Genomic DNA, 25250 nt, shown 5'->3' on the forward strand with positions numbered 1-25250 from the left:
TCTACTACGGTCTTTCTGGTTCTTCCAGTAATAAATCCCTAAGGGTGGAATTCAGAGTGGACCTATGTAGTGTTAGATTAGGTTTCATGGTATTATAACTGCTTTTTGTCTGTTTGTTTGTTTGTTTATATTATTCCAGTAGTGACAGCTATAGGCCTATGAAGAGAAACACTAAAAGACTAATGTTGAATTTACCTGTACTATTTTATGGCTGGTGTGAGTCTGACCTCACACCAAAAAACTACTTTTGGTAACTCCCTGGTGCTGTAAGAGAAAGTCAAGTTAGGGAAACAAAAGATATGTGACCAAAGGCCCAATTACCAGATTGCTCCCTCCCAGTCCTTAACTTACTTTGAGTGAATGCATGTAAGAGATCTTCTGAACGTAGACTGAACATCTAACTGGAGCAGCATAGGAATATCTGGGTACCCACCCAGCTGGGCCCAGAGTGAATACATTGATGTCTTCTCTGTTATTGGGTAAATTGAAGTGGATAGATCAGCATTCCAGATGGCTTCCATTTGGTCTTCTTGTGTAGAGAATCAGAGAGCAAGCACCACTTGGAAGCATCAAACTCTCCTGAACTCCATAACCATTCAAAAGAATGGCTTCAAAAGCCATTCTCCCCCCTTCTCTTCACCACCACCGTGTCCTATAAAACCCCACTGGCACCGAGGAACATTAGCTATGCCCATTTTGACTGAGAGATGGATTAAAACAGCAGAATTTGCAGAAATAACGTTTTTTCCCCCTGAAAGTTGCATTTCCATGACTTCACCTACTAATACGTTTTAAAACGACTTTCTTAGCTTCATGGAGTATACACTCCATATGCAGGCTATGTTTCCCCCACAGCAATCTTTTCCCCTTCCTTCCCAAAGTTCCTACCTTCTTAAAAAAAAAAAAGTAATGCTTCTAAGTTTCTTCACTGTGTGTATTAAAATAATTTGTTTCTTCATAAGGAAGAATCAACTTCATTTTTTTTTAAGGAACTCAAAATTAGATATTAAATATTTAAGTAGAAATAAGCCTTTTGCTAAATTAGCTAAGAAAATTAATATTCTCCCCTGAACCATATCATAACTGTGGAGAAGGGGAAGCTCTTGGGCAGGAAAAAAAAGCATGAGGTCCCACATATTATCCAAAGAAAGTTTAATGTCAGTCTTTCCTACCACATACCTGAACTTACTGAATATGTCATACTTTTTGTCCTCTTCTTTTAAGATTGGCTGTTGAACAAATTTGGTAGAGGCAGATATTTGCTTCTTTTTGAGGATCAAAGGGATAGCTTGATTTAGATTCAATTTATATATCTCTTGAAGCTAAACATAAATAAATCAGAAAAAGGAAATCATGAAAAGAAAGGGCCAGAGTCTTTAGGAAGGTCTTCCTAGCGGGCCTTAGCTAAACTATGACACTTCCTTTTCCTTGGAAAAGGAATTCTCTTTCTCCATGCCCTTTCTCCCTTCCTCCTGCCACTCCTCAACCTCTACCTGCCTCCAACACACAATTTCAGAGTTGGCAGCTATGATATATAAAAACCGTGGTCCTGCATTAAGTTCTAGTTTTAGTCCTCTCATTTCCTAGCTTTGTGACTTTGAGTTAGTTGCTAGTTTTATCTGCACTTCTTTCTTCTCATTTCTAAAACAAGAATAATAAACACAGGGCTCTTATGAGAGTTGTGTAAGACAATCTATTCATCAGTTGTGAAACACTGTGCAAATATAATGATAGCTAACATTGACTGTCAGGTGCTTTCTATGTATTAATTTATTTGATATTTACTACTTTACGAGATAGGTGCTATTATTATCCTTACATATGGGGATATGAAGCTCAGAAAAGTTAAGTGGCTTACCCAAGGTCTCTTAGGTAGTATGTGGTAAAGCTGATTTGAACCCAATCTGATAGCAGAACCAGCCTCTTGACCACCACTCTGATTCAGTGTAGGTATTTATTCATTTCTACCCTTTTCTTCCTTTTTGCTTTTTCCCCTCCCTTCTTGATGCCTTGATACCCACCTCATCATCTAGATTCTAGCTTCCCTGACCCCAGACCCTTATTAATCCTCTGAAATGCCCTAGACATTGTAATTCCTGTTAGACAGTTCATGACACTGCCAATTCATCTTGCTTTACTCCATTTACATTGGTCATATTTTCCAAACCCAGAACTGTCAAAAATATCCAGTTTTTGAGGTCAGAGAGTTTTAATGTTTAAAATGTACTTTTAGGGACTTCCTTGGTAGTCCAGTGGGTAAGACTTGGTGCTCCCAATGCAGGGGGCCCAGGTTCAATCCCTGGTCGGGGAATGAGATCCCGCATGCATGCCGCAACTAAGACCCGGTGCAGCCAAAGTAAATAAAATAAAATAAAATAAAATAAAATAAAATAAAGTAAGATAAAGTTAAAGTAAAGTAAAGTAAAGTAAAGAAGTAAAGTAAAGTAAAATAAAATTAAATTAAAATAAAATGTAACTTATGGGGAGTTCCCTGATGGCCTAGTGGTTAGGATTCCAGGCTTTCACTGCTGTGACCTGGATTCAATCCTTGGTCAGGGAACTGAGATCCTGCAAGCTGCGTGGCGCGGCCAAAAAAAAAGAAAAGAAAAGAAAAAGTAACTTCTGGAAAATTCACAATATGTCTATAATGAGAAGTCTCTCTGTACCTTCTAGAGTAGCAAGTAAACTAATCTTGTAAATTAATTACTTTAGTAAAAGAAAATGATGTATAACTATAAAATATTCCTAGAACTCCGAGAATGTTCCAGAACTCCATGCTGGAGAAAATAATGGGAGCATATAATCCCAGAACAAAGAACTCTAATCTCAGCTCTATAACTTTTGGGAGGTATCACTTCCAAAAGCATACTGATGGTCATCTCAGAGAGGGCTCTGAGACATAATAGGGTGATGTCAGAGTTTAGCAGGATCTTCTGTGCCTGGTGCTATGTAAGCAAGTTAAGTAAACCCTTGTCTCCTTTTTTTGTAAATACATATTAAAGCTTGCTTTCTGATAGTTTTGAGGAATGTAACCACCAAGAATCAGCTGGAGAGCAGTGACCTCAAGAGGTTTCATATCTAGAGGCTGGTAGATGTGGGTTGACTAGGAAGGAGTTGAGCATTTCTGGAAGTCTCTCCTATTCTAATCTTTTCTCATCTAGAGAGTCCAGCCAGTATTCCTGTTGTCAATTTAGGAGTTTCACTGAAGTCGCAGTGTAGTGGATTGAATGGTGAACTCCCCAAAAGATATGTTCACTCAGAACATGTGAATGTGGCCTTCCTTGGAAAAAGGGTCTTTACAGATGTAGTTAAGGATCTCAAGATGAGGTCATCCTGGTTTAACCAGATGAGTACTAAATCCAATGGCACATGGCTTTATAAGAGGAGAGAACATAAAACACACTAGGAAGAAGGCCATGGGAAAGACAGAGGCAGAGATTGGAGTTATGCAGCTACAAGCCAAGGAATGCCAAGGATTGTCTATAGCCACCAAAATCTAGAAGAGAGACTTGGAACAAATTTCTCCCTCAGAGCCTCCAGAAGGAACCAACCCTGCCAACACCTTGATTTCTCGAACTGGCCTCCAGAACTGTAAGAGAATACCTCTCTGTTGTTTTAAGCCATGAAATTTGTAGTATGTTATGGTATGTCTAGGTAACTGTTATTTTCAAAGCCTGCAACTTTCGCTTTTCTTACAGCACACTGGGGAGAGGGAAAAGAAAGCAGATTACCTGGCTGAATAAGTACATCATTTTCCTCAGGCACTGATTCCGTTTCTGCTGTAGCGACTTCTGCTTCTCTGTGCAGATCTGCATCACCTTTTTTTGATAGTCATCAATTCTGCTCAGCATTATGTAGAGGTTCTGGGTCTCATAACCTCTCCCAGTATTCTGGATGGCTTGTAACCATTTAATTATGTTCTTTCTTGGAAAAATTAACAAGAATTAGATTCATATAATTACTGACACTAACTCAGCAAACCTGGTGTCACCATTCTCATCTCATCCTTAGTAAGTAGAGCGAGATAGTATAGGGGTGGCAGGCTTGCTTAATGAAACCTTAATCTAGTTCCCTATATGACTAAACTTTCAAAACTCTATATGACTGTCAAATTTTCATTAACTCCTCACAGAGTTTTTGGTGTTAAAATAGTGTTGTTTATTATTTTTTAAATATATTATATTTTAGTATTGATATGTATACAACATATAGAAGGTACTTAATACAATTATGAAAAAGAGTGTCTTTGCCTTCAAAGCACTTACAAGCCAGATTAGGAGACTAATAAATTGTGTCAGAGAGAGAATGAAATAAATGCTAAATAGCAATTTAGCTGTTTGAGCAAAAAGGAAAACATAATTAATTCTAACAAGAGGAATAAAGAATGCTTCATAGGAAGATATTGAATAGGCTCTTGAGGAACAGTCATAAAAATGTAGTACTCTCTTTACTATAATGTACACCACAACGTTTGGGCCTCCAAAACATAGTTTTCTGCCATCCGCATTCTACAGGAGAGGAAAAGGCATCTGAGCAATGTTAAGTAATTTTCTAAAGTCCATAACTGATAAATAACAGATTTGGGGGGCTTCCCTGGTGGCGCAGTGGTTAAGAATCCGCCTGCCAATGCAGGGGACACGGGTTCGAGCCCTGGTCTGGGAAGATCCCACATGCCGCGGAGCAACTAAGCCCGTGAGCCACAACTACTGAGCCTGCGCGTCTGGAGCCTGTGCTCCGCAACAAGAGAGGCCGCGACAGTGAGAGGCCCGCGCACCGCAATGAAGAGTGGCCCCCACTTGCCACAACTAGAGAAAGCCCTCGCACAGAAACGAAGACCCAACACAGCCATAAATAAATAAATAAATAAATAAATAAATTTATAAAAAAAAAAAAAAAAAAAAATAACAGATTTGGGAAGCAAACCCAGATCTTTTCTCTTTCCACAATACCAGTATTTCTCAAAGTGTGGACCCTAATCACCTGGACTGAATCATTTTGTTGGGGGTGGGAGGGTGGTGCTTATTGATAATGCAGATTCCATGGTGCATCCCCAGACCTTTTGAATAAACTATCTTGGTGGTAAGCTTCAGGATCTGTATTTTTAAAAAAATCTCAGGTAAACCTTACAGCCACTGAAGTTTGAGAAAAAGGGGATGAAGAATTCCGGGTTGAGGGAACACTATAAATAAAGGCAAGACAATGAAAGTTATATTTTGGGAGTGGTAAGTAGTCTGGAAATTTTAGACCACAGATATGTGAAAGGATATAGTGGGGGATGAGACTGACATAGCTGGATTATGAAAGGCTTTAAACAGCATGTTATGGAGTTTGGATTTTGGGGGAGGTAGGCAATGGGAACCCACTGAAGATGTTTTTCTGAATATATGTATTTCACATATATATAGAGAGGGGGAAGGGAATAACTCTTAGGTCTCTTTGTGGGTTGTAATAGCTTAGAACCTACTGTATATATGGATCATTTAATACTTAAATATATTAACTTTCTGAGTTAATTTTATATCTTTTTATTATTATTATTTTTGGCTGCGTTGGGTCTTCATTGCTGCGTTCGGGCTTTCTCTAGTTGTGGTGAACGGGGGCTACTCTTTGTTGGGGTGCAGGGCCTTCTCATTGCAGTGGCTTCTCTTGCTGCGGAGCATGGACTCTAGGCACGTGGGCTTCAGTAGTTGCAGCACACGGGCTCAGTAGTTGCAGTGAGCGGGCTCTAGAGTGCAGGCTCAGTAGTTGCGGTACACGGGCTTAGTTGCTCCATGGCATGTGGGATCTTCCCAGACCAGGGATCGTCCCCTGCATTGACAGGCGGATTCTCAACCTCTGCGCCACCAGGGAAGTCCCCTTGCAACCATTCTTTGAAATAATTATCATTACATCAATTTCACAAATTTGACTCAGCACATTTAAGTCTTAGAGAAGTTCAGAACTGGAAATTCAAGCCAAGGTCTTCCTGACATCAGAGAAAAAGCATGATCAGAATTTGGATATAAAACTATTACTACCCTCCTACACTGTTGGTGGGAATGTAAATTGGTGCAGCCTCTATGGAGAACAGGATGGAGGTTCCCTAAAAAACTAAAAATAGAGTTACCATATGATCCTGCAATCCCACTTCTGGGCATATATCTGGAGAAAACTCTAATTCGAAAAGATACATGCACCCCAGTGTTCATAGCAGCACCATTTACCATAGCCAAGACATGGAAGCAACCTAAAAGTCCATCAACAGATGAATGGATAAAGATGTGGTATATATATACAATGGAATATTACTCAGCCATAAAAAGAATGAAATAATGCCATTTGCAGCATATGGATGGACCCAAATTTTATCATATTAAGTGAAGTAAGTCAGACAGAGAGAGACAAATATCATATGATATCACTGATATGGGGCATCCGAAAAAATGGTACAGGGAATTCCCTGGTGGTCCAGTGGTTAGGACTCCATGCTTCCGTGCTTCCACTGCAGGGGACACGGGTTCGATCCCTGGTCGAACTAAGATCCTGCAAGCCACGTGGCATGGCCAAAAAGAGAAAAAGATAAAGATGAACTTATTTACAAAGCAGAAATAGACTCATAGACATAGAAAACAAACTTATGGTTACCAAAGTGGATACCAGGGGGTGGGGGAGATGAATTAAGAGTTTGGGATTAACATATACACACTACTAAATATAAAACAGGTAAACAACAAGGACCTGCTGTATAGCACAGGAAACTATACTCAGTATCTTGTAATAACCTATAATGGAAAAGAATCTGAAAAAGAATGTATATATGTATATATATTTATATGTATATATGTATAACTGAATCACTTGGCAACGAACACAACATTGTAAATTAACTATATATCAATTTTTAAAAATTAAAAAATAAATAAATAAAAATACTTTATTGCTAAAAAATTCTAACAGTCATCTGAGCTGGTAGAGAATCTTGCCTCAGTGCTGATGGCTGCTGACTGATCAGGTGGTGGTTGCTGAAGGTTTGGGTGGCTTTGGCAATTTCTTAAAAAAAGACAACAATGAAGTTTGCCGCATCCATTGACTTGTCCTTTTACGAATGATATCTCTGTAGCCTGCAAAGCTGTTTGATAGCATTTTATCCATGGTAGAACTTCTTTTAAAATTGGAGTCAGTCCTCTCAAACCCTGCCACTGCTTTAACAGCTAAGTTTATGTAATATTCTACATCCTTTGCTGTCATTTCAACAGTCTTCCCAGCATCTTCATCAGAAGAATCTATCTCAAGAAACCACTTTCTTTGCTCTTCCATAAGAAGCAACTCCCCATCTATTCAAGTTTCATCATGAGATGGTAGCAATTCAGTCCCATCTTCAGGCTCTACTTCTAATTCTAGTTCTCTTGCTGTTTCCACCACATCGGCAGTTACTTCTTACACTGAAGTCTTGAGCTGCTCAGTTATCCACGAAGGTTGGAATCAACTTCTTCTAAACTCCTATTCACGTTGGTATTTTGCCTTCTTTCCATGAATCATAAATGATCTTAATGACACCTAGAATGTTGAATCCTTTCCAGAAGGTTTTTGATTGACTTTGCCCAGATCCATTATCTATGGCAGCTACTGTATAGCCTTACGAAATCTATTTCTTAAATAATAAGACTTGAAAGTCGAAATTACTCCTTGATCCATGGGCTAAAGAGTGGAAGCTGTGTTAGCAGGCATGAAAACAACGTGAATCTTAACGGAGATTAAGATTAATGGAGCATCTCCATTAGAGCTCTTGGGTGACCAGGTGCATTGTCAATGAGCAGTAATATTTTGAAAGGAATCTTTTTTTTCTGAGCAGTAGGTCTCAATAGTAGGCCTAAAATATTTAGTAAACCATGTTGTCAATAGTTGTGCTGTCATCTAAGCTTTGTTGTTTCGTTGATAGAACATAGCAGAGTAGATTTAGCATGGTTAATGAGCACTGGCTTCAACTTAAAGTCACCAGCTGCATTAGCCCCTAACAAGAGAGTCAGCCTGTCCTTCAAAGCTCTGAAGCCTTGAAGCCAAGCATTGACTAATCCTCTCTAGCTATGAAAGTCCTAGATGGCATCTTCTTCCAATATAAGGCTGTTTTGTATACATTGTAAATCTGTTTTTTAATATAGCCACCTTCATTACTTATTTTAGCTAGATCTGGATAACTTGCTCCAGCTTCTACATTAGCACGTTCTGCTTCACCTTGCACTTTGATGTTATGAAGAGGCTTCTTTCCTTAAACCTCATAAATCAACCTCTGCTAGCTTCAGACTTTTCTTCTGCAGCTTTCTCACCTCTCTCAGCCTTCATAGAATTGAAGAGACTTAGGGCCTTGCTCTGGATTAGGCTTTCAATTAAGGGAATGTTGTGGCTGGTTTGGTCTTCTATCCAGACCACTAAAACTTTCTCTACATCAGCAATAAGGCTGTTTGTCTTTCTTATCATTCGTGTGTTCACTAGAGTAGCACTTTCAATTTCCTTCAAGGACTTTTCCTTTGCATTCACAACTTAGCTAACTGTGCAAAAGGCCTAGCTTTCAGCCTTTCTCGGCTTTCAACATGCCTTCCTTACTAAGCTCATTCATATCTAGCTTTTGACTTAAAGTGAGAGACATGAGACTCTTCCTTCCACTTTAACACTTAGAGGCCATTGTAGGGTTATTAATTGGCCTAACTTCAATATTATTGTGTGTCTCAGGGAATAGGGAAGCCCAAGGAGAGGGAGAGAGATGGGGGAATGGCCGATTGGTGGAGCAGTCAGAACACACAAAACATTTATCATTTAAATTCGCCATCTTATATGGATATGGTTCATCGTACCCCGAAACAGTTACTGGTTTCCACCGACAGACACACACAAACACACACACACACACACACACACACACACAACTTTGCTTCTTTCTTCCTTTCTTTGTCCTGCTAGACTCTCTGCCTTTGCTGCCTTACTGACTTTTACTAGTTCTTTGAGACATAGTTCAAAGGTCTGGACTCCTAGAAGCTTTACCTAACTCTCCCCTCTCCTCAGTCCTCTTGTATAGAGTAGGTGATATACCATCATTGTTCTTTCCACATCATACTTTATTATCATCTGTTTGTATGACTGTCTCTGAGTAGGCTTTGAGTGCCCTCAAGGCAGGGATATGGCTTATCCATTTTTGTATCCTTCCACCCTCTACCCCCTGGGCCTAACCCAGCCCCTGGCATGTAGTGGATATTTTAAATGTTAATGAATTAAATGATAAGTTAAATCCTATCTAGTCGCCACAACATTTAGTATCTTTAAGGACTTTCTTCAATATATATGGAAATGAAATGTTTCATTATCAGCATCTGGTGTAATTTTACATTCTTTCCATCATTGCTTTTCAGGTATATTACACTGATCATGTGGTAATACAACTCTAAAACTATATTTTAGCGTTTAAACATGTAATCTTTACTTACAGAGGTTCTACAAAACTTTCTTTATTCAAAAATAGTTTATATTATTATACTTTATATTTTCTCTCCCATGTAATGTTAGAATCTTCTTGACTCAGCCATTTTTATTATGGAATCTTTCATCTGTCAATATTTAATTCCTTGTTATACCTGTTGGTGATTTGATTATTATAACATTGAATATTAAAGAAGAGCTTTCTGAAAAATGAACAAATTGATCCTTGATGGGATTAAAGTTATAAGTGTATAAATTAAATATTGTTGTGAAATGTTGATCTATATATTTCAATTTTTAAATGATTTTACTAAAACAGGTCACATCGTGTCACTAGGTCTTCAAAATCTTCAATAAAACTAAACAACCTTAATTGCCATATAAAAATTAAGAAAGTTGTCATAGAATTCCCCCCCAAAAGTACCAAGCCCATATAATATCATAGGTGAAATCTACAAAACTTTCAAAGAATAGCTAATTTTATCATTAAACTGTTCCAGAGCATAGAAAAAAAATAAGCTTTCACATTTTTTAAATGATATAAACTTAAAATTATACCAAAATTTGACAAAGATAGCTCCTAAAGAAGTAAACCACCAAACTTACTAATGAATATCAATGCAGAGTAAAATCCTAAATAAAATATTAGCAAATGTAACACATTCAAAGAAAGGTACAACAAGGACAAATTCCAGGGATGCGATGATGGTTTAAAATAATCATATTAATAGATCTGAGGAGAAAATATGTTCTCTAATAACCATGAAAATGAAGTGCTGAAATGACATTTATCAAAATGTGATTTAATAAATTTAACAAAATTCAACATCCACTCTTGATTTAAAAAAAATAATGAAACAGGAGCTGATGGATACTTCTTTAATATGATAAAATGTATTTCAACCCAAAAGCCAGCATTTTTTAATGACATATACTAGAAAGATGTCCACTATCACCACTATAATAATTAGCAATGAAAGGACTTACATTTTGGCATTCTGAGTTACAAAGGAATGGAGAAAATAACCCCCCTCAAAATGAAATTGACTAAGGTTAAAGTTGTTTTGTAACTTTTTCAGAAAGGAGAATATAAATATAAACAATCCTTTTAAATGTTCTTGAAGGTGAGTTTTTCCTACAAAAAAATAACATGGGACCATGGAAGGACACTACTAGCTGTTACTCAGGGCAAGTCAAATGAGCAAAGATGGCCCTGTGGCCACATCACCAAGACTTTTTAGTATAGTTCTGAAGGTACTAATCAATTCAGGTAGACAGGGACAGAAATGAGATGTTTAAAAGTTGGAAATTCTAGATGTAAAAAATTATTATTTGCAGGTGATATGATTATGTAATTGGAAAACTCAAGAATATCAACTGAAAAACTATCACATGCTTTTGAATACAGTAAGATGGCTGCATACAAAATTGATATAGAGAAATCTAGCCTTCATTTATACAAGTAACAACCAGTTAGAAGGTATCATAGAAGAAGAGAGTCCATTTACAATAGTAACAACAAAAATAAAAACTAACAAGATATACACTTATGGCAGAATATGCAAGAACTAGATGAAAACTTTAGAATGCTCCAACAGGACACACACACACACACACACACACACGTGCCCATGCACACACACACGACCTGAACAAAAACAAAGGTATATCATTTTCTTGAATAGGAAGACTATATTAGTAAAGATAAGCTGGGTTTTGCATTTTTTATAATGCAAAATATTGAAAACAACATAAATGTTCATCAGAGGTTAAGTAAATTCTGGTAAATCTAGACATTGGAATACTATGAAACTATAAAATGGATGAGTAGCCTTTTTATATATTAATACCTAAATTCTAACTTGTTATAAAAAAAATCAAACATTGTAACTTTAAAATTTGTAAAGAGAGGGATAAAAGAGCATATATACTTTGCTGCATATGCAGAAAATATTTCTGGGTGGAATACATTAGTAGCCCAGGGGAGGGACCTAATGGCCAAGAATAGGACTATTAAGGAGGCTTTTCACTCTACCATTTATATGTTTAGAATATCATATCAAAAAAAATATATTGTACCAGGTGAATGTGCAATTTATTTATTTTAATTTAAATATAACAAAGGAAAAAAGACATAAGGGAACTGGAGAATGACCAGAAACATGTTATTTAAAGTTCTCAAGTGTTTCATCCATTTTTTTACATGTTTACATGTAAAAACAGATTTAAAGGACTAGGAATATTCATTCTGGAAAGAGAAAACTAAAGACAGCTATAGAGCAGAATATTTTTCAACAATTCTAAGATAAGCTTTGAAATGAAGATTTCTGCCTATATACTGGATGTCTTTCTTTTGCACCTTGTTGTTCCAGTGCTTAGTTTTCAAATGATTTCAATCCTCAAAAATGTAAATTTCGTGAGAACAGGGTACTTTGTTTTATTCACTACTGTATCCCTGGCACCTAGAACAAGGCCTGCCACATAGTACACATTCAATAAATATTTGTTGAATAAATGACATAGATTGTTCCTATAATTAATGATAGCTATTTTTATCATAGGTCTTAGTTTGGAATCTTGTAATTTTAGGTTAAAAAAATTCTCCAAATAAGCTAACAAAATATCGTAAATCAACTATTAAAAAAAGGGGAAAAAAATTCTACAATAAAAAATAACTTTTTTTAAATCCCCAAAATAGTAAGTTGGTAACCTCAAACACAAAGACCAAGAATGGCAGACTAATTGTCACTTTCCTGACCGATTTCTGATATTTGCAATTTAAAAAATTCAGGACTAGAATCTTTCCTCCAGGTCACTCCAGCTGCAAGGCTGCCATGGCAACACAATGTACATAAACCTGCCATCTACCACTTTAAGAATCATAAATCTTCTCTTCAACTTTACTTCAATAAAAAATAAATTAAAAAAAAAAAGAATCATAGATCTTCTGGTGAACCCAAGATGAAAGTAATTCAGAGTAACTGGAAGCATTTCTAAACTTCTGAAGTTGATATTTTGGAGACCAACCATGATCCACAAAATATACTTAAACATCTCTGCTAGAGACATAAATGAATGAAATAGATGTTATAAGACATTTTTTATTTCCTAAAAAATATACCTCCTTTTACTATCTTAAATATGCTTCCATTCCACAGACGTTCTATAAGAAAATCTTTTAGAACATCTAATCTGACAAATATGTATATACTTATAGGGCAATGAGGGAGGATATTTGAAATCAGGACTAAACCTGATTTCAGAAAACTGGACACACAATATTTATATCTACCTTGCACACTGGATCAGCCTATAGGCAATGTACTTGCGGAATAGGTATCCCAGCCGAACTTTGTCCGTATGAAGTGTCTCAATTATGAGATTCCTAGCTGTTGTGTGTAGTTGTGAAGGGAGTGTAGAAGCTTTTGTCGCCTGATTTAAGAGAATCAGGTTCTTCCGCTGAGCCTCCACATCAACAAAATAGTTCTGTTCTTTGAGCTCTTGGGGATAGGAAGTGGGCACCATCATCTTGGGTTTCTTGGTACCTGAAAGTGAAGTCAGTATCCAGGGCTTATCTATACGGGGAAATCGGGATTTCTGGTCCCATTCAGAAGGTGAGCTCTGTGATGTTTTGCGTAGTTGAGTAGTAAGAGAAGGTAGTGATATTACAGGCTTAATTAGAGTAGGAAGGGCCCCCTCATCAGTGTAAGGGGTTTGGGATACTAGTGTCCTGTAATCAGTGAGATAGGACTTAAATGTTCTAAATTGTTCCATGGCAAAAGGATCTCGGGGTCTCTGGATTTCTTCATAAGTGTCAGAGACCTCTGATATTTGGAACTTCTTAGTGGTGAAAGGGGCTTGAGGTACCTTGAAACTTGGAGCACTGGGATGGACCAATGCTGATTTAGGTTTCAGAGAAGAAATAATTGACAATCTTTCCTTACTTTTCTTAGAGACAGGAGAGGACAAATTTTTCTGGGGCTTTCCAGGGGTTGAGGGAGCCCACAGTGTAGGGGCATGCCCAGGGGTGGGAGGGATCCATAGTGGGGAAGCTTGCCCAGGAAGGGCCCATGGTGACAGATGCTGCCTAAGGGTAGAAGGGGCTTGTAGATAGGGAGATTGCTCATGGGTGGCAGAGGTCTGGAATGCCTGAGGCTGCTCAGAGAGGGTTAAGGGTCCAGATTCCAAGAGTTCCTCAGGGGTGGAAGAGACCCCAGGAACCAAGCACTTCCCAGGAGAGAAAGGAGCCCAGATACTGGAAATCTGTGTGGAGGTGGCTGGGACTCCAGATATAAGGGGCTGTCTGGGGTCAAGAAGGGGCTTCGATATCAGAGGCAACTGGGGAGTCACAACGTCCCTAGATATGAAGAATTGCCTAGAACTAAGAAGGGCCTCTGGTGCAAGGGGCTGCCCTGGAGTGGGAGAGGGCCCAGATATTGGGCTGGGGACTGGAGTTGGGAACCGAACAGAGGTGGATTGACCCTTAGAAACTGGGGTCTGTCTAGAGGAAGGAAAAGTCTGTGAGGCCAGGAGCTTCCTGGGTTCTGAAGGAATCCTCATTCCCAAGGATTTCCCAGGGACAAAGGGGGCTTGTGTAAGAGGAGACCTTGATATCTGCAAAGGAGTAGAAGAGACCTCAAATATAGGGGACTTCTCAGCAACAGGAGCAGATGATACTGGGGACTGCTTAGGAATGTGAGGAGCACGTGTTGTGACAGATTTATCAGTAATGGAAAAGATCCCAACTGCCAGGGTATGTCCTGAAGGAGGACCAGCCCTGGGTGGTAAGGGCTGCTCATTAATGAGAAGAGCTCCTAATTTTAGGTCCTGCTCAGACCTAAGAGTAATACCCATGGACTGCGCCTGTCCTGGGGTGAAAGTGGCTCCCAAAGGTTGGGTTTGTTCTGGGATGTGGGGAGAGTCTAAGGTATAGTTGTTATCTGAGGTGGGAGGAACTCCTAATTCCTCAAACTGTTCTGGAGAGAGAGAAACCCCCAATGCTTGAGCCTGTCCTAAAGTGAAAGGGGCCCCCAAGTCCTGGGCCTGCTGAGGGGTGACATGGATCCCCAGTGCCTGGGCCTGTTGAGGGGTGAGAGTGATCCCCAGTGCCTGGGTCTGCTGAGCGGTGACATGGGTCCCCAGGGCCTGGACCTGCTGAGGGGTGAGAGTGACCCTCAGTGCCTGGGCCTGCTCAGGTGTGTGGGCTGCTCCCAAACCTTGAGACATCTTAGGAGTAGGGGTTTCCCCCAATTCCTGAACCTGATGAGAGGTGGGGGTGATTCCCAGTGCCTTGGCCTCTTCAGGGGTGAGGTCAATTTCCATTGCCTGGGCCTGCTGAGGGGTAAGAGTAATGGACTTTGTGGGAGACTGTCCAGAAATAGAAAAGGCTCCTGATGAGGAAGATTGTGTAGAGATGGGAGGAATGATTGGTATGGGGTGTTTTCCATCAGCCAGATTCTCTAATTTCTTAAGATTCCCATTGAACTCTCTTCTTTGGTGTAACTGCAATGCGTCTTTTGGCGTGCTATGCCACCTGGAAGGCAATGTCACTGAAGTGTGACTGAGCACCTGTTCTAGTTGTTCAAAAGTCTTCATCTCCTTTGCTGTTTTCTGCTTCTGCCTTTCATGGTCCTCTACCTTTCTCCTTGGCTTCTGCTTCTCCTCCTCTCTCTCCCAACTGCTTTCTTGTTCCAGATATCTCACTTCCTTCTGAACCTGCATCATCTGCTGTCCTTTCTCCTTCTCCAAGGGCACTCCTTGTTCTTTCATTTTTTGCTTCCATGCTTCCAGCTGCTGCTGCTTTGACTTCTGATGCCCTTCTTTCTCCTCTTCCCTTTTCTTTTGCTTCTCATCTGGCTCAATCTGCTTTTGCAGCCTCTGTTTTTGGTGTCCCTTCCATACCTCTTCTTCCTGCCACTGTTTCTGCTTCTGTTGCCCTTGCTTTCCCTCCTTCATTGGGAGCCATGCCTCTTCCTTTTCCAAATTCTTATTTATCATCTCATAGCTCCTTTCTTCTAGCCTTTGTTTTTCCTTCTCCTTATGGTCTTTCCCTACCATTGAGGCTACTGGAACATCCCTTTCACTTTCGATTTCAGCCAAGATCATTTGTATTAAATTGTCAGTTAGTGGGTCAAGGCTCTCCTGTGAAAGTAAGGTGCTAATTTCCGACTTCGCGGTAATCTGCTTCTGAAAATGCAATTCTGGCATAAATGAGACCAGCTTTTTTAGTTTCATAGGTTTCTCTCCAATTTGTCCTGCATTTTTTATATCTTTGTATTTTCTCAAGATTTTTGTCACAGTTTCAGCCACTTTTTGGAAATATTCCTCCATTTTTGCCTTTATGATTCCTAATTTTTCAACTTCTGCTCTTTTTTTTTTTTTAATAAATTTATTTATTTATTTTTATTTTTGGCTGTGCTGGGTCTTCGTTTCTGTGCGAGGGCTTTCTCTAGTTGTGGCAAGCGGGGGCCACTCTTCATCGCGGTGCGCGGGCCTCTCACTATCGCGGCCTCTCTTGTTGCGGAGCACGGGCTCCAGACGCGCAGGCTCAGTAACTGTGGCTCATGGGCCCAGTTGCTCCGCGGCATGTGGGATCTTCCCAGACCAGGGCTCGAACCCGTGTCCCCTGCATTGGCAGGCAGATTCTCAACCACTGCGCCACCAGGGAAGCCCCTGCTCTTTTTAATAATAACTCTTCTTTTGACCTAGTCTTTTTATCCAAAGGCTTTCTTATGTTATCAATTTTCTCTTTTAGGAATGACACTATGGCTTTCTGAAATTCTTCTAGGTTACTCTGTTCTCTTTTGCCATCTGGAATTCCTGAAATCTCTTTAGTTACCCTAGATTGTGATTTAACAAGTTCAAGAGACTTGACTTTCTTGGCGAAGACTGACATATCCTTCTCTTCAGTTTTTTCTTCTTTGCTTATAATGGTTCCTGGAGAGATTTGGTGTTTCTTTCCTTTTATTTTCATTTTCTCAGAGGAATAATCAGGTTGGCTCAACCTGGATGGCTCTGCTTGGCTACTCATCTCACTTCTGCCTTCTTCATCCATTGACTCAGTGGTGAGTTCCTCTTTATTCTCTGAAGAAATTTGACTTTTGCTATGTGACTATTCAGGTTTGGCTTTCCTGAGTCTTTCCCATATACTACTTGTTCCACTTTTGCCACCTTGGCTCTTTGTGTCAGAAGGGAAATCAGAAGGGAAATGTTGACTTTTTGATTCAGTGAGTGAGTTTGATTTGCCTTCAGAAAAGGATTTTATTTCTTTTCTCTTCTTTTCTAGTGCTTGTAATTCAAAGTGGTGATCAAGTTTGGTCCCTGAGACTTTCTGTTTACCTTTATCATCATTCACATTTGATTCAGAGGTCTCCTGCACATATGGGCCTTTTGTGCGCTTTCCTTTCTGTGATTGGTACTGATCAGTCCCATCTTTATGAAAGGCACCGCCTTTCTTCGCTGATATCTTATCTGTAATGATATCGTCAGTGATCTCTTCAGAAGCCTTTTTCTGTTTTTTTTCAGGTAAAGGGTATTGCTGGTCAGTTATATCTGGGATCGTCTCACCTTGGGCTGTATATGAAGGAGATGAGTCCCACTTGATCCCCAAGGCTTTGGTCCCTTTTGGGGGGGCCTCATCTACAACAATTTCAAATTCTTTGGCCAAAATATTATCTACACTGTCTTCTGTGTCAGCTTGGCTAATGACTAATTGTGGAGAAGGCTCAGGTAACACTCTCAGTGTTGACGTGGGCAATGCTTGGTGATCTACGCCTTTGGATCGAATTAGGTGTTCATATTTTTCTTCTGCTTCTTGAAGTTTCTGCTGAAGCATTTCATTTTTTTTACTGAGATCTTGTATTATCTTCAGAGAAATCTCTTTTTCTTTTTCACTTGTCTCATTTGTATACATATTGGCACTTTGGAGGTTAATAACTTTCACTTCATCATTTAGTGTACTCAGAGCTTTAGAAAGGTTTACTATTGTTGATGACATATATTTAATAGCATTGTTTTCCAATTTATTGAACACTGCAGTACCTATGAGTTCCTGTAGCATATCTTGGATTTCTGAAACCTTTGTATTTGTTGCAAATTGATCACTAATCATCTGATCTGGTCTTAACGCATGAGCTGTTGCAGGTCGCTTTGTAACTCTTTCTTTCCAAGATTTCCATAGAGAACCTCTAGATGCTAGAAGAATAAATAAATAAATAAATAAATAAAATAATGAGATTGCATTTCTTCTTTTGTGCTGTGCTCTATGTTTAAGCCTAAGGAATTTAGCCTAAATTAACAGATAGATATAGGATAAAATTTCATCAGGAAGTTTGGCCCCAAAATAAACAGCATTATTTTCAAAAGAATGACTCTTTTCCCACAATCATCTAGAAGTTCTTCTTCCAGAGTTTAGGAGAAGAACTCAGCTGTGACCTCAACTTACTTTTGATTACAATTTTGAGATTAGACATAAGGTAAACCAGAACTTTCCTTTGGTTTTGATTATGCTTGGTGCTTTCCATTTTCTTTCTTGGGTTCCTATCTTTCTTTTCTCCCTTTTCTGAGTCGAAGCTAACCTTGGTTCTTTCAAAAGGATCACAAAAGAATAGAAGACAAACATTTGAAGGGATTTCCAAAATGGCTGAATGAGAAACTCAGCAAATTTTTCCCAAAAAGGCAATGAAAAAACTGAGCAAAACTGCCAAAAACAATCATTTTAGGACTTTGGAAACTGACCAAAGCCATACAACAAATTGAGAAGAATTTATTCAAGAAAAATTTGCTATGATGTTTTAGCCTGGAGCTGCTTCCATCTCCAACTCCCTAGCCCTATGGCCTGGTAGTTCTACCAGAGTGAGGCAGCCTGTGAGGACTGACAGCTCTACTGCCTGAGGGGGTTGATTTGATCTGGAGCAAAGCAATTCTTTAACAATAATACTTTAACCCATACACAGATCCATTAGCAAAGAGTAGAAGCCTTACTGGATCAATCTGGATTAATTAACGATTGACTAATCATTGACTGACCACTAAGCTATGCTGACCCAAAAGTAACCCCTAAAATTCGGGCTTAAAAATAAAAACAAACAAACAAAAACCCACAACTGAGCAGAGATATCAGTGGCTGCCCACTGTGGGGGATACAGACTCCACCAAATTAGTCCAGACAAGTCACTAAAAAACAAACCAAAAAGGCAACAAAAACAAACTCTGGAGGTTGTAAGGAGAATCAAAATCCAGAGTTGCTACAATATATTACCTAAAATGTCCAATTTTCAACATAAAAAAAAGCATGCAAAGAAACAGAAAAGTGTGACCCATACACAGGAGGAAAAGCAGTCAATAGAAATTGTCTCAGGGACCAGGGAGAGGAGGTGGGCAGATGTTGGACTTATCAGAAAAAAGAAGCAGTTATAAATACGTCCAAAAAACTAAAAGAAACCATATTTTAAAATAAAAGTATGATGACAGTTACTCGTCAAATAGAGCATATCATTAAAGAGATGAAAATTGGAAAACCAAGTGGAAAAATTAGAGTTGAGTAGTACAATAACTGAAATGAAAAATTCACCAAAAGGGCTCAACAGCATATTTGAGCTTACAGAAGAAAATAACCAGCAAACCTGATGCTAGATTACTAGAGGTTGTCTACTCTGAAGAACAGGGAGGAAAAAGAATAAAGAAAAATGAACAAAGCCTCAGAGACTTGTAGGATACCATCAAGCATACCAATGTACAAGCAATAGAAGTCCCAGAAGAAGAAGACAGTGGGGCATTAAAAATATTTGAAGAAATAATGCCCAGATCATCCCAATTTTGATGAAAAACATTAATCAACACATTCAAGAAGCTCAGCAAATTCTAAGTGGGATAAATACCGAAAGATTGATACCTAGAACATCATGGTCAAACTGTTGAAAACCAGACAAAGTGAGAATCTTTAAAGCAAAAAGAGAAAAATGATTCACCACGATCAAAGGAGACTCATTTAGAACAGGGGAACCACAGTAAATTTAACAGGTCACTTCTTATCGGAAACAGTGGAGGCAGAAGGCAGTGGGATGGTATATTCATAGTGCTGAAAGAATAATACTATTAACCAAGAATTCTATATCCAGCAAAACTATTCAAAAATAACCAGCAAACTTGATGCTAGTTTACCAGAAGTTAAGACATCCATTCCCTGAAATAACACTCCTCCCAAAGTAGCATGAATGTACAGCCCTCACAACCATCATCATTACATGTTTTTAAACACTTCTCTAAATGTATTACAGAAGAGCTTTCACATCCATTCACTGAAATAACACTCCTGTCAAAGTTGCTTTCAGTGAACACTCATATATCCATAGTTAATACATGTATATTTAAACTCTTCTCTAAATGCATTACAGAATGTCTGTCACATCCATTCACTGAGATAAGTACATGCTTCTCAAAGTAGCATGCATGTACAACTCTTTTTTTTTAATGAAGGTAAGAAATAATATATACCGACAGCAAGTAAGCATATGAGAAGATGCTCAATATCACTTGTCATTAGAGAATTGAAATTACGATGAGATACTGTTACACACCTATTAAAATAGCTAAAATTAAAAAAAAAAAAAAGATAATACCAATGCTAGCAAGGATATGGAGTAACCGGAACTTCTGTTTATTGCTGGTGGGAATGAAAAATGGTACAGATACTTGAGAAGACAGTTTGGCAGTTTCTTACAAAATTGCTTACAAAATAACGTAGTCTTTTTTTTTAATTTACTACTATTATTTATTTATTTATTTATTTATTTATTTATTTATTTATTTTTGCCTGCATGGGGTATTTTTTGCTACGCACGGGCTTTCTCTAGTTGTGGTGAGTGGGGGCTATACTCTTCATTGTGGTGCACGGGCTTCTCATGGCTTCTCTTGTTGTGGAGCACAGGCTTTAGGCACGTGGGCTTCAGTAGTTGTGGCACGTGGGCTCAGTAGTTGTGGCTCGCGGGCTCTAGAGTGCAGGCTTAGTAGTTGTGGTGCACGGGCTTAGTTGCTCTGCGGCACGTGGGATCTTCCCAGACCAGGGATCGAACCTGTGTCCCTGCGTTGGCAGGCGGATTCTTAACCACTGTGCCACCAGGGAAGTCCCAAATATTTATTTATTTATTTGGCTGCACCAGGTCTTAGTTGCGGCACGCAGGATCTTCGTTGCGGCATGCAGACTTCTTAGTTGCGGCATGTGGACTCTTAGTTGCGGCACGTGGGATTTAGTTCCCTGACCAGGGATGGAACCCGGGCCTGCATTGGGAGTGCAAAGTCTTGACCACTGGACCACCAGGGAAGTCCCAATGTAGTCTTATATGATTCAGCAATCATGCTTCTCGGTATTTACCCAGTTAATTTGAAAACTTACGTCCACACAAAAAACTTGCGTGAGAATGTTTATAGTAGCTTTATTCTTAATCACCAAAACCTGGAAGCAGCCAAAATGTCCTTCAATAGGGAGATAAACAAACTGTGGTACATCTGTACAATGAAATATTATTCAGCAATAAAAAGAAATAAGCTATTAAGCCACAAAAAGTTATGGAGGAAACTTAAATGTGTATTGCTAAGAGATAGAAACCTGTCTGGAAAAGCTACATACTGCATAATTCCAATTATATGACATTCTTGAAAAGTCAAAACTATAGGGACCCTAAAAAAACAGTGGTTGCCAGAGTCTTGGAGAGAGAGGGGAAGGATTAAACACAGGGGATTTTTAGGATGGAGAAACTATTCTGTATGATACTGTAATGGTGGATACATGACAGTATACATTTGTCAAACCCCACAGAACTCTACAGTACAAAGAGTGAAACTACGTAGGCAAATTTTTAAAAATAACCATCTAGGAGGTAAGGGGATCCCAGGAAGGAATTCAGACTGTGATACGAGAATCTAACCGTATTAGAAATGTGTGACACAACCTCACTGAAAGAAATGGCAGGGGTGGGGAAGAGGGAGTGTTGCTGACCTAAGTACCTGGAAATGAAAGGATTCTGTAAGACCAAGACAAAAGGAACTACATATGAGGGCTGTACTCTAGTTGATAAGTTGTTTCCCATGGGAGTATGGGTTAATAATTCTGATACTGCTATACATGTATACTGGGCTGAACAATTAAGTAAATGGATGGCAGATGGTAGGAACAGGTTTCTCACTGTTTTGGGTAGGAATTTACTGATAAGCAAGGGGAGAGAGCTAGAATGATCCATGTGATAATGAATTAGAGTTAGAGACATTGACAAGAACTCATGTTTAGCTTAATGTAGTTACAGATGATTATATACATAAATGTTTATAGATACGTGTATATTCATGGGTCAGCACACGCACACATTTTTTTTGCTCTGTCAGATGAGAGGGCCAAGGGAATTCCCTGGTGGTCTGGTGGTTAGGACTCCAAGCTCTCACTCCCGAGGGCCCAGGTTGAATCCCTGGTCAGGGAACTAAGATCCCACAAGCCAAAAAAAAAAAAGAAAAAAAGAAAGATGAGAGGGCCAAACAGAAATAACACCCTAGTAGCAATGACCACACATAGCAACCAGATCTTGGTTTTTAATACTATTCTCTAATGAAAGGAACCAGAAGTCCTCGGAGAAATGACAGATTCTAGAACTGGGGGAGGAAATATTCAAGACGAACCTGAAGCATCTTGTAACTTGTAAGTACCAGAAAGTAAGGAAGTGCTAAAAAGGAAAGATAGAGAGAATAAACCACATTGATGCGGGTATGTGAAAGGGGCACAAGAACCAAATGAAAGAGGTTCTGATGGCCAAAGCTGGAACTTGAGCAAGAAAATAAAGTAGTATTAGGTTATAACCCAAAGTATTAAATATCTGTGAGTTCATTTTGATATAAATAAATAATCTAATAAATTACTAAATAGGAGAGAAGAGACAAACTCCTGTGCTTAAAAGTTCAAATAATTTATGAAGATACTCCACCCTAGAGGAGGGGGCGCATAACTCTCCATTCCTTAAACGTAGGCTGCACATATAGACTTCCTTTTAAAGAGAACAATATGGAAAATGAGGAAAAAACTAACTTTGCAGTGGAGAAACCTGACAAGCACTATTTTAGCTAGGTGATCAAGGTCAACACTGAGTCATAAATCATTTGATAATATGTACCCTTGAAATGATATTGTGACAATAGTACTTTACCTCTGTGATCTTTCTCTCAAAACCCCATAGCCCCAGGGTAAATATGAGAAAAATATCAGCTGAATTCCAATAGAGGGGCATCTTACAATACACCTGACTGGTACTCCTCAAACCCATTAGGGACATCAAACACAAGGAAAAATCTGAGAAACTGTCACAGCCAAGAAAGCCTAAGGAGGCATGGCAACTAAATGTAATCTGGTACCCTGGATGGGCTCCTGAAACAGAAAAAGGACATTAGGTAAAAACAAGGAATTATTAATCAATTACAAACTTTAATTAATAATGTCTCAATATTGGTTTGTTAATTATAACAAATGCATCATACTAATGTAAATATTAATAATAATAAAGTATGGTGAGATAAATGGAACTTTATTATATTCTCAATTTTTCTCTAAATCTAAAACTGCCTTAAAAAAATGAATGTGAAATGAAGACATTGCCAGATAAGCAACGACTTGGTGCTGGTAGATTGGCCTTACAAGACATAGTAAAGAAGTCTTTTAGGTTGAAAGAAAATGACACCAGAGGATAATGCAATTACACACAAGAAATAAAGAACACCAGTATATGTAAGTAAATTAAAAAGACGGTAAAAATATTGTTTTTCTTTTTTCTCTCTTAGTCAATTAAAAAGACAATCGTATAAAACAATAATTTATACAGACTTCCCTGGTGGCACAGTTGTTAAGAATGCTCCCGTCAATGCAGGGGACATGGGTTTAATCCCTGGTCCAGGAAGATCCCACATGCCTTGGAGCAACTAAGCCCGTGTGCCACAACTACTGAGCCCACATGCCACAACCACTGAAGCCCACGTGCCTAGAGCCTGTGCGCCGCAACAAGAGAAGCCACCACAATGAGAAGCCTGTGCACTGCAATGAAGAGTAGCCCCCGCTCACTCCAACTAGAGAAAGCCTGCGTGCAGCAGCGAAGACCCAACACAGCCAAAAATAAATAAGTAAATAAATAAATAACAATAATTATAAAGCTATATTGTTGGGCATATAATGCGTAAATATGTAATATATATGACAAAGCACAAAAGAGGGGAAGAGAATGGAGCTATTGGAGCAAAGATTCTATATTTTGCTGGAATTAAGTTAGTACTAATCTCTAGCAGATTGTGGTAATTTAAGATGTATACTGCAATTCCTAGAATAACCACTAAGAAAATTACTCCAAAAATGTAGGAAAAAATGGAATTAAAAGGTAGACTAGAAAATATCTGTTTAGGGGACTTCCCTGGTGCCGCAGTGGTTAAGATCCACCTGCCAATGCAGGGGACACGGCTTTGATCCCTGGTCCGGGAAGATCCCACATGCCATGGAGCAAGTAAGCCCATGTGCTACAACTACTGAGCCTGCGCTCTAGAGCCCAGGAGCCACAACTACTGAGCCCGTGTGGCACAAGTACTGAAGCCCACATGCCTAGAGCCTGTGCTCTGCAACAAGAGAAGCCACCGCAATGAGAAGCCCGCGAACCGCAACGAAGAGTAGCCCCCGCTTGCTGCAACTGGAGGAAGCCTGCATGCAGCAACGAAGACCCAACACAGCTAAAAATTAAATAAATAAAAATAAAAATAAAATATCTGTTTAACACAGAAGGCAGTAAAAGAAGAATAGAAGAAGAAAAAGATATATGAGACATATGGAAAACAGCAAAATAGCAGGTATATATCCAACCATATCAATAATTACATTAAATATGAATTAAACACTCCAGCCAAAAGTCAGAGATTGCCATATTGTATTTAAAAAAAAAAACCCACAAGATCCAACTATAAGCAACACATCCTAGATTCAGTCTTGCTAACAGTAACCACAGGGGAGCTAGAGAGACTATACTAATATCAGACAAAATAAACTTTAAGGCAAAAAAAAAAAAAAAATGGTTCTAGAGACAACAGAAGACATTTTATAATGATAAAAGGGTCAGTTCATCAGGAAGCTAACACAATTATAAACATATGTGCATCTAACAACAGAGCCTTAAAATACAGGAAGCAAAAAAACTGACGAATTAAAGAGAGAAATAACAATAATAGTTGGAGAGTTCAATATCCCGCTCTCAATAATGGATAGAACAACTAGATAGAAAAATCAGCAAAGAGATACATAGAAGGCTAGAACAACAATATAAACCAACTATAAAACACTGCACCTGACAACAACCAGATATATATTCTTTTCAAGAACACATGGAATACTCTCCAGAATAGCTCATATGCTAGGCTATAAAACAAGTCCCAATAAATTTAAAAGAATTAAAATAATACAGAGCATGTTCCTCAATTGCAATGTGATAGATAGATGGATAGATAGATTATATATAATCTCCTTCTGGTTCTGCTCTCATGGTTGAATGCTGACTGATACAAGTTCATAATACAACACTAAAACCATGATCCATATAAGAAAAAAATGATAAATTGATGGAACGTCATCAAAATTAAACACTTTGGGGCTTCAAGGCACCATTAAGAAAATGAAAGACAAGCCACAGACTGGGAGAAAACATTTGTAAATCACTTTTCTGATAAAGGACTTGTATCCAGGATATATAAGGAACTCTTAAAACTCAATAATAAAAATGGCTAGGTATTTGAATAGA

General features: G+C 38.7%; 1 protein-coding gene across 1 annotated transcript in view; it reads right to left on the reverse strand.

Moving 5' to 3' along the window:
• Window positions 1–347: 347 nt before the first annotated feature.
• FAM186A (family with sequence similarity 186 member A) overlaps window positions 348–25250 on the reverse strand; it is a 75821-nt gene continuing 50918 nt past the window's right edge. The window contains 6 exon segments of the mRNA XM_059937356.1: window positions 348–535; window positions 1178–1322; window positions 3732–3924; window positions 12740–13750; window positions 13859–15814; window positions 16101–17640. Of these exon segments, the coding sequence (XP_059793339.1) occupies window positions 348–535; window positions 1178–1322; window positions 3732–3924; window positions 12740–13750; window positions 13859–15814; window positions 16101–17640 (5033 nt within the window).

Source organism: Balaenoptera ricei, chromosome 10 (assembly GCF_028023285.1).
Source record: "Balaenoptera ricei isolate mBalRic1 chromosome 10, mBalRic1.hap2, whole genome shotgun sequence".
Classification (NCBI taxonomy): Eukaryota; Metazoa; Chordata; class Mammalia; order Artiodactyla; family Balaenopteridae; genus Balaenoptera; species Balaenoptera ricei.